This window comes from Crocodylus porosus, unplaced genomic scaffold (genome assembly GCF_001723895.1).
Source record: "Crocodylus porosus isolate Cpor-Errol unplaced genomic scaffold, CroPor_comp1, whole genome shotgun sequence".
Taxonomy (NCBI): Eukaryota; Metazoa; Chordata; order Crocodylia; family Crocodylidae; genus Crocodylus; species Crocodylus porosus.
The window spans coordinates 27,524-37,446 of NW_017728926.1; the positions used below are offsets into that span (position 1 = coordinate 27,524).

Here is a 9,923-nt window from a genome sequence, read left to right on the forward strand (position 1 = left end):
GTCGGATAGTTTGGCGTGGAGGAGGGGTCACCAAGGAGTCCCAAAAGGAGGGAGCAAATGAGGGAGCAAAAAAAAGAGAACAACAAAAAAAAGAGGTGGGGGGGCAGAACAGAAAAAACCTCTCCTCTGAAACCTCTGCCTGGGTTAGAAGGTAATAAGGTCAGGGTTCAGTACCCGATCTTTCTGCATGTCATTTTCATTGGGTTGTGTCTCCTTGTCAAGGTCGTCTCTGAGGTGGGATAGGAAATCTACATTCTTGTTCCGCCTGCCCGCTCATTGCTCTACTGAAAAACAAAACGGCTGTAAGACCAGAGACCATCTCATAAGTCTTGCGTTATTCCACCTAGCTGTCTGCAACCACCGCAGGGGAGCGTGATCGGTGCCCAACAGATAGTACTGAAAGAGCTCTGCGCCCCACCATATTATCAGGCATTCCATTTTCTATCATGGAATAATGGGATTCTGTTGGATTGAGCTCTCTACTGGCAAATGCCACTGGTCTTTCTGCTCCCTGCTCTTTTTAGAATAGTATAGCTCCCCAGGGCCTGTTTGTAAAAAGGTTTTCTGGAAATCGGGTGTATATAGAACCGGGTGCTGGCACAAGGCTTCTATTAATTGGTTAACGGCCCTGAGCTCTTGAATCCCACAGGAACAGGTTGTGCTGCCCCTTAGTCAACTCTGTCAGTGGTGCTGCCTTTTCTGAAAAGTTGGGGATAAAATGCCGGTAGCAGTTGACAAACCCGTAGTTGCTTCAACGTTCTCAGTAAGGGGTGCTGATTTATGGCAGCCACTTTGTCGATCATCAGCTTTATGACCCTCTGGCCTACCCAGAATCCCAGGTATTGCGTCTCCCTTTTTCCTAGTGCACATATTTTGGGAATGGCGGTGAGCCCCGTCCGCCTGAGACTTTCGGCAGATATTGGAAGGTGTCAACAATGGGCTTCCCAGTGGGGTGAAAAAATAATATCATCTGTGTAGGCTGCTGAGTAGTCCTGGTGTGGGGCAAATGTACTTTCCATTAACCGCTAAAGGAGGTGGCAGTCCTGTTTAGCACAAATGGCATTCTTTTAAATTGGAAGAGGCCCCACAGTGTGCCAAATGCTGTTTTTTGTTTATCTTCCACAACCACTGGGATCTGCTGTACCCTTTGGTGAGATCCAGGGTGGATATATATTGAGCCCGTCCCACTTTCTCTAACATGTCATCAATTTGGGGCATCGGGAAGGCGTCAAACGTGGCAATTTCATTTAGTTTCCGGTAGTCAATGCAAAACAAATTGACCCGTCCTGTTTTGGCACCACCACTATGGGGCTTCTCTAAGTGCTTTTAGACTCTTCAATAATCCCCCGTCTATTCATTTACTCGATTTCGTGATGGCCGGCCACAAGTGGCAAGCCTCCTCCAGCGATCTCTAATTATGGGTCCTTGTGGCGTCACGATATGGTGGTGGACCCCCTAGCCTCTCCTGGTACTTCTCTGAATACATCATGAAATTCGGCAACTAGTGCTCTCATTTCAGCTTGACGGCTTGGATCTAATTGGTAGTCTATCTTTGGTTCCCCGCAAGCCTGTGTCAGGTCCCGGACAGTTGTCCCATTTTCTTTTTCAATCCCATCTACCAGTTTCATTAGCCACCCATCTCCTTGACACCACTTTCATAGCAGGTTGAGGTGATATATTTGCTTTCTCCGTGTCAGTGTCGTTTGCAAAACCTCGTAATTCACAGGCCCTGTGCATCAGGTCACGCAAAAGGAGCCTTGCCACCAGGCCATGATCTTGTGGGTGTTGTCTGGGAGCAATACCACTACCTAGTCCTCTGCCTGAAGTTCCCTTTCGATGGATCGGAAGTCATACCATTGTTTCTGTCTCTCTTGGCACTGGCTAAGGTTTTTTTATGCTATTTCTTGGACCCTTTGCAGACGCTCCCTAAACTCCCCCACCACCCGTGGTTGCAATGAGTCCATCTCAGCTTGCATCTGCTCCTCACATATTAGGTCTAATAGTCCTTGAGGGCTGTGACCGTAGATTAATTTGAATGGGGCCTACCTGGTCAAAGCCTCAGAGGCTTCCCTTATCATGAAGAGTAGTGGGGGTAGCATGGCATCCCATTCCCAGGGGTCCCCCTGAATGCATGCCCTGATCATTCCTTTGAGGGTGTGGTTAAACCACTCCACTAGGCCATCGGTTTGAGGATGATAGACTAAAGTGCACAGCTGTTTAATTTTCAGTACCTGGGGGAAACCCTTTAAAATCTTTGACGTGAAATTTTTCCCTTGGTCCATCAAGATTTCATAGGGTATCCCCACCCAGGCAATCCATCTCAGCAGAGCCTACTATGGCTGAAGCTGTCACTGACCTCAGTGGTACTGCTTCAGGAAATTGGGTGGCATAGTAAACGATCACGAGAATGAATTGATACCCTGTCCTGCTACATGGAAAGGGCCCAGCTATGTCCAGTGCAACTCAATCAATTGGCCACCCAATCAGGGGCATTGGTATCAGCGGAAACCTTGCCAGCTTCACTCCCGTTTTTTTGACGTTCTGGGCATTATGCACAGAACTTCTCTGCCATCTTACCCATGCCGGGCCAGAAGACCCTGTGCTTTAGCCTGGCCTCCATCTTATCTATTTCTAGGTGTCCCCCCCATGGGCAGAGTGTGGGCCACTCGCAGCAAGCTCTCCCAATATTTCTGGGGCACCAGAATCTGGACTCTCTCTCCTCCCTCTTCTTGATCTTCTACCTGGTAAAGAAAGCCTTTTCTTACCTCATATCACGGGTTTTGGAGGTGTCTCTGCGGATCTTCCTTGATTCTGGTGGGCCGGAATTCCAATATATTCCTGAATAAGCATTCCTGACATTGCTTCTGATGAAAGTCCCCTTTTCCTATAACTTGGTCCACATCCACATTTTCCTCCGGATCTCCAAAACAAAGAGCCTGGGGTTTCTTTTCTTCTTCCTTGTGCATCTCCATAATCAGCTGGCAAATAACCTCTTCCAGGTGTGGCCAATCCATGCTCAACAGTATGGGGCAAGGTAACATCTCAGCCAACCCCACAGGAATCTCTTCAGTGCGCCCCAGCACCAAGAGGTTTACCTTCTTCTGTTGATATGTATAGGCAGCACCATGCATACATATTCTGGATACTGGGCTTCCAGGACTCCCTAGATGTGGGGGACACAGTTCCTTATGTATCATCAACTGGGAGCAGCTGGTGTCCACAATCGCAGGTATGACTGTGTCGCCTAGTCTTACTTCCACCACGGGCTTGCTCTTTTGGCCCGGACTTCTGTGCCACCCAAAACTACAATCCATCTTTTGTCATGTGCATCAGCCACAGCGGCTTGGGCCTGGGATGGCCTAGGGCAGAACCAGGACATGTGGCCCTTCTCTCCACAGTAGTAGCAGGTTAGCTCCTGGGAAGACCCTGCACATCCCTCTCTGCGTGCTCTCTCCATGTCGCGGCGGTGCAGTGATGGTCTGTCATGGAGTCAGATCAGGGCCACCGGCTTGGTACCCCTTTTCCTCTGAAGCCACTGCCAAGTTCCCTTCCGGATCCCAACCAGGAACCAACTCCCTATTGTGGGACACCTCATCCCGTTGCTGCCCAGACCTGCAACTTCTTCCCACCTACAACTCATTGCTGGCATCTGGTAGCTGCACAGTCCCTTCTTTGCATCTCAGCTCCATGTTTAGGGGTAGCCTTCCCCTGGGGTCTTGGGCAATCCCTCTCTCCATCCTCTCAGTGCCCACAGGTGTTTTTCCCAGGGCCTTGTCCTCCTTATATTTCTGGAAGCCGAGCCCCATTGGTTCACCAGGGGCGTGGGGAATCTCCCCCCCGGGCATCATGACTGCCAGCTACGGGGATTTCCCCAAGTAACAGGGCTCTGGTCAGGAACCCTGTTACACTCTCCATTCAGGTGAACTCCTTCCCTTAAACTGTGCTCCTTGTTACTTTTTCCAGTGCCAGGTTAAATTGGATCACAGACAAACCATCCTCTCTGTTTCAATCCAGTTCTAAGTGGGAAGGGGTCCGATTTGCTTTCATAGGTTCTAATTCTGTTTCTTGATTCACGCATGAAAACTTTAATGAGATCAACTAGTTTGCTGGGAAATCCTAATGCAACTAATGTGGGCTACAGACTTTCTCTGCGTAGACTATCATAGGCCTTCTGGAAGTCAATGAACAGAAAGTGTACGTACACTTTGATTATATTCCTTTTTCAACTATTTGTCCCAGTGACACAATTTGGTAAGATAAATAAAAACCAAGTAGAATTTTGTTTCTTTGCAGATACCTTGTATTCTATTGAAATGAAGCACCAGAACATAATCTGAAATAACTGATTTTCCTCTTAAGGCCTTATAAATAGCAGCTCTGTAGAAGGTTAGAAAGCATTTGCACTTAACAGTATGCAGTTCTCTTCTATGCCCTGTGAATCAAGTGCAGGTGATGGCCTGGAGGATGCTCTCCAATTTGATTTTGAATGGCAAACTCTTCTTTCTGGTTTGGCTTACATTCACATGGCAACACGTGTCAGACCTACAGGTTTAATGGGCAAGTGTGCTGAGGTTTACAGTCATTGGAAAGATTTTAGTTTTTGCCTGGCAACTGATGTGGTACACTCATGGGCAGGAGTACTGTCACATGAGTAGCAGGCATAGCATACAACTGAAGTACTATGTTATCCCTTGGAGCAGACTTTAATATGGATAGAGGCACCATAATTCTTAATGCTAGAGCATTTGTGCGAGTTTGTGGCCTGAGCAGTAATCCCTTCTTGAAACACTGGAAAGGAGTGAATATGCTTGCCTTCAGTCTGAATGATAGTAAGGGAAGCCCTTGGACTTGAATGCCACATCTGTGCTGTTACAACTGTATCACTCACAAATCCCAATGACAGTACAATTCAAAGGTTGCAGGAAAGAACCCAGCTCCTAATCTAAACCCTTAAAGCCAAGGGCTAAATATTGGCATTACTGCTGTATAACCTTTAACCCTGCAGAACAGGTACATAGTGTGGGACTGGTCCATAGGACAAGTAAATGGAACCCAGCTGGTCCCACCAGCCAGATTAGGCCCACAGCCCCTCCCAACCAATGCTGGATCCAGCACATGTGGCAGCCACTCTAACCAGCATCCCAGACTCTTCACTGCCAGCATAGGAACAAGCCACAGTGCTAGGCCTCCTACATTTTTGTTGGGCCCCAGTGCTGTTACTCTTGCCCAGGTGCTTGGCAGCCAAACCAACAAGAGTCACAACACTGGAGCCACAGCAGCACTGCAGCTTCTTTCCACAGCTGCAGCAAGGCAGCTGGGTGACAGTTGCAGTGCTGGAGCCCCAGCAGCATCATGGTTTCTTCTTACAACAGCAGCCAAGCTTCTGGGTGAAAGCTACAGCACTGGAGCCCCAGCAGCACCTCAGGAAGAAACCCAATATCTCAAGAGTTTGGCTGCTGCTGCAGGAACAAGCTACAGTGCTAGGCTTTATCCCATGGTACTGCCGAGGTTCCAGCTCCACAGTTCTCACTCAGGCACTTGGCTGTCACTGCAGGAACACACCCTGGTGCTGGTTGGGCTTCAGCACCGCAGTTCTTACCCACACACTTGGCTGCTGCTATGGGAAGCAGAGTTGGGGCAACTCTGCAGGCTGAGTGGCCTGGCTCTCACAGGCCAGATGTGGCCTGCAGGACGTATATTTGACACCCCTGAAAAAATCCCTGTTTGTTTTGAATGCATCTTCTTAGTTACTGAATATCATTTTAAAAAGTGTCACAGCCTTAGTTCTATTGGACTATTTCATTGTCCAAACATGGCCATAAATGTTTCCATTTGCATTTATCAAGATGTCACAAGAATTTGTCCACAACTATTTGCTATGAAGTTAGGTTCTGGAACTGAATCTAAGTGGTAAAATAAATTCTTGCAAAGTTCACAATCAAAACAATGAAGAAACATGCATATGCAAGTAGCAATTCATTCTTGAACAGGGTTACTACATTTTTATTTGAACAAGCAAGCTTCAAAGCACATGGATAAGTTCTGTTAAAGTTGTTTTTTTCCCCTATTCACAGCTATTTACCTCTTTCTCATGGAGTCATGAGTTAACAGACACATCTGTGTCTGTTTCCTTATGAACAAAACCCATTGGTTTATGAATTACTCCAGTTCACATCAATACTTTATGAAAGGCATTTGCCTCACAATGAGATTGTATACAAGATACAGCTTGCTTTCTGGTTGTTTCCAGGAAGGGAGGTAAGTACCTGAGGACTTTCTTCTCCTGTTCACCAATTACACCTGTGTATTAATCTTTCAGTATAAGTGGAGACTTCACTTGGTCAGACACCTCCTTCCCCATTAGCGTTTCAATAATAGCCAAGCCAAACTCAAAACTGGTGCCTGGACCACGACTGGTAAGAATGTTCCCATCCTTCTCAACCCGGTTTTCAGAGTACTTGTAGTGTTCTGGAGAGGAAGAAAAGGTTCACACAGAACTAATGCAGCAATTTTACAACATTTTACAAACATACCATAAGGGTTAGGGTGCTATCAACCCAAACATTTTAAAAGTCACACGTCATGGCCCTGAAAGTCATGAGACTTTCTAGAAAGGGCTGGTAATGGGGTTTCTTAAAAGTCTGTTTCTTGAAATTTTTGAAGTGTGTGCAGTTGTTTTCACCTTTTTCCCCCCACCTCTCTCATAAGTGAGAGAAATGTGGGTCTGGTTTGGTTTTGTTTAATGAAGACCAAGAGTCTTTTTTAATCTACAGCAGCCCACAGTAGTTCGTGCTTTAAAAATCACAGGGCGGGGGACCCCTGTGGTTGCCCCAGCAACCCACACCTGTCCTTCTTTAGGAGCAGGCACTTCAGTGCCCTGCGACACCATAAAACATCACAATAAAAGGTCTGGACAGCTGGCAAAAGAGCACTGCAACTAATAGTTCATCGACTTCAGGTGGTTGAAGCCTATCTCCCTCTAGTGAAAGTTCTGCAGTATTGCACCACACCACTCAAAATTGCTGAAGATCAGCCATATAAAAGGCTAAACATGTCACAGTAATTTCCACTGCTGGCTGAGCAATGTCCTTGAAAAAATGGAAAGTTCACAAAAAGTGTGTGTCATTTCCTGCCCCCCACACCTACTTTGTAATGCTGAGCAGCCCTGATATGTCGGTGCCCTGCCTATGCTATTGCCCCTCACTCCCAAGCCACAGCTCCCCAGCCCTGCTGATGCCCCTTACTCCCTACTCGCAGCCCCCTGCCCTGCCAAAGGGGGGCCCCAGCTGCCCAGCGGTGGCTGCTGTGGCCAGAGCAGAGCACAGAGCCTGGCTCCCCCTCCCCCACGGGCAGCAAGACTGGAGCAGAGCCCAAGGTGGGGGGGCAGGTACAAACTGCCCCACTGCAGGACTGTCCCACTGCCCTCCCCGCTCAGGGCCACTGCAGCCTGGGAGGCAGGTCCCCTGCCCACCTGGCAGCAGCTGTTGGCTACAAAGGACCAACTCACAGGATCATCATAAATTCTAGTTTATTAGACACCATGCCACCCACATCCAGAGTGGGATTTGGTTAGAGAATTCCTGCAAAAAGCTGGGCTGCCGAGGGATTGGAAACCAACAGGCTTAGAGTCAGGAACATATAGAACTCACCCAAGGGGGTAGACATATCCCAGGGAAGATATTTGGTTATAGAACTCCTGCGGGGCAGGGGCAGTCAGTCGGCCAGCTGAGGGTTTGGAAACCGACAGGCTCAGAGCGTGTTTAGGAAAATGTCCTAACTCAGGAAGAAGTCCCCCAAGCTTGGAGATGGGGACCATGAAGTTAAGAGAGTACAGAGGGAGGAAATTTCCCCTCTCCATAAGAGCTTGAGGGGTGGTCCTAGCCCATGGAGGGAGGATGTGTGCCCCCCAGGCTTTTCCATAGGGGACATCAAGGTTCAATTTGAAAATTTTGGCCTTTGTGAAAAACCCTTGGCTCAAAGGCAACAGAGTGCTCTGGTTTAGCTACTGTGGCATGCTGTAAGAATAGCAACAGAGGAAAAAGCTCAGAAAGCCTCAGAAACTGAGGAAAAGGAAGAGCAGATCCAAGTTCTAAAGGACAAATGTGCTCAGTTAGAAACAAGCAATCAAACCCTAAAAGGACTGTCTCGGAATTTGGAAAAAGAAAAATTGGAGGAAAGTAAATCAACATAACACCCAACAACAGGAATCCTTGGGCAAGGAAAAGGCTAGCTGAGAAACCTTACAAAAAAACTGGTAAAGACCATGACTAAACATCAAGCCAAAAGAGGAGCCAAAGTAAACCGTGGCCCCTGTCTGAGCACCATTAAATCGCTTAAAGCGAGAACTCCAGGAGCACACCTTGCAAGTAGCAGCTGGCATCTGGGGACATCAAGCCTGGGATCAAGACATTCCCTTCAACCTGGGAGAGATTTGGGGTGGGGAAAATATAGGCAGACCCAAAGGACACAATGGATCCTTCCCCTGAAGACCTCAAGTCCCAGAAGGAGAGCATGCTGGTGCCAGAGGCGAGTACAATTATATGAACCTCAGTCACCCAGGATGCAGAGGAAAATGACGTACGTGACAATATCCCTTAGTGGAGCTGATCTAACTGCTCTGGGCAAGACTTTGGGATCTACTAATGTCAGAAACCTGGGGCAGTGGCTGCAGAAATCTTTAGATGTAGTGGCATATGAAACCCTGAGTGTCTGGGAATGGTACCACTTAAATGACATCATTATTTGTGCTGGGTTCCTTTAGGCAAAACTTAGAAGGCTAAGCAGCAGCTGGCTGCACGGGGAGAAGGAAATGCTCTTACAAGAGATTTAATCTTTCTTGACATTGTTTTAATATGGACAGACAGTGGTCTCTGGATACGACTCTTCCCCTTTGTTATAGCTAGTTCAATACTAGGCCTGAACCCACCAGTTCCCAATGTCTGCTGGCAGAAGTCACTGAAGGCTTTAAGACATTTCCTCAGCACATCCAACTGAATTTTGCATTCTATGCAAGAATATATTATGCTGCTTCAAAGCTGCTAGGTAATCACACAGAAGTTTCTCTGTTTTCTTAAAGAAAAACACAACTAAGTCACACTGTACCCCACAGAATTTCTGGCCATGGGATCTGGAGAAGAAATTCTCATCCTTGTATTATACTTACCTCCATTCATCATTTTATCTTTAGCCAGAGGATGTGTAGTAACTTTGCTCCCAAACCCTATTCCATGCGCCAGAAGGGCAGTTGGACCTGCAAGAATTACACTAGTCATAAATTCAGTTCCACTGCAGACAAATACTTTAAAAAACAAATAAACAAGAAAACCCCCAAACATGCAAGCACTGGGCCATTACTGGGTTCAAAAAAGATCCAACATAGACATAGATCCCAGGATTCCACTTCTACCTGAATTCTGCTGCTATGAAATGGGTAAACTAGACAGTAAAAAAGGTCTTACTACATATCTGTAGTATCCCATATTTCATTAAATCAAGGCCCTACACGGAAAACTTCCATTAAAGAAGAGAAGATTTAATAAGTGCCTTTTGGTTCTGGATTTCTCTGAATAAGAGTCTATGATTTGCAGATTAAGAGATCACAGTATTCAACTGTGAAGTTAAGACTGTTGTCTTAAAAATGGGAACGGAGAGAGAGGCAGAAAATTAAGCTGATCACGGTTTTGGTAAGTATTTCTTGCCTTGGTAACCCTAGATCTGCTATCAGTATATAATTTAAAATATTCTTTAGGTAAAACCTTGCATGTTTGAGCCGCTTAAGTGTAGAGTACCCAAGGAGGGCTGATCATTTGGATACTAATGTATGGTCTTTTAACCAAATACCTTCAAGTCAGCCGGCCCTGATAATCTGCACCCCAGGGTACTCAAGGAGCTGGCGAGCGTCATAGCCCAGCCCCTGGCACGGA

At 46.9% G+C, this 9,923-nt stretch overlaps 1 protein-coding gene and 1 long non-coding RNA gene across 4 annotated transcripts in view; one reads left to right on the plus strand and one right to left on the minus strand.

Moving 5' to 3' along the window:
- LOC109314171 overlaps positions 1-9,923 on the plus strand; it is a 12,842-nt gene that overhangs the window by 1,039 nt on the left and 1,880 nt on the right. The gene's annotated exons all lie outside the window — the stretch shown is intronic.
- PARK7 (Parkinsonism associated deglycase) overlaps positions 4,330-9,923 on the minus strand; it is a 16,420-nt gene continuing 10,826 nt past the window's right edge. For 2 of the 3 annotated variants that reach the window (XM_019541142.1, XM_019541143.1), the window contains 2 exons: positions 9,164-9,250; positions 4,330-6,468 (listed from right to left, as the gene is read on the minus strand). In XM_019541142.1, coding sequence (XP_019396687.1) covers positions 6,308-6,468; positions 9,164-9,250 — 248 coding nt within the window. In that variant the 3' untranslated portion in view covers positions 4,330-6,307. The remainder of the gene's footprint in view (positions 6,469-9,163; positions 9,251-9,923) is intronic. The other variant, XM_019541144.1, reaches the window with a different exon arrangement.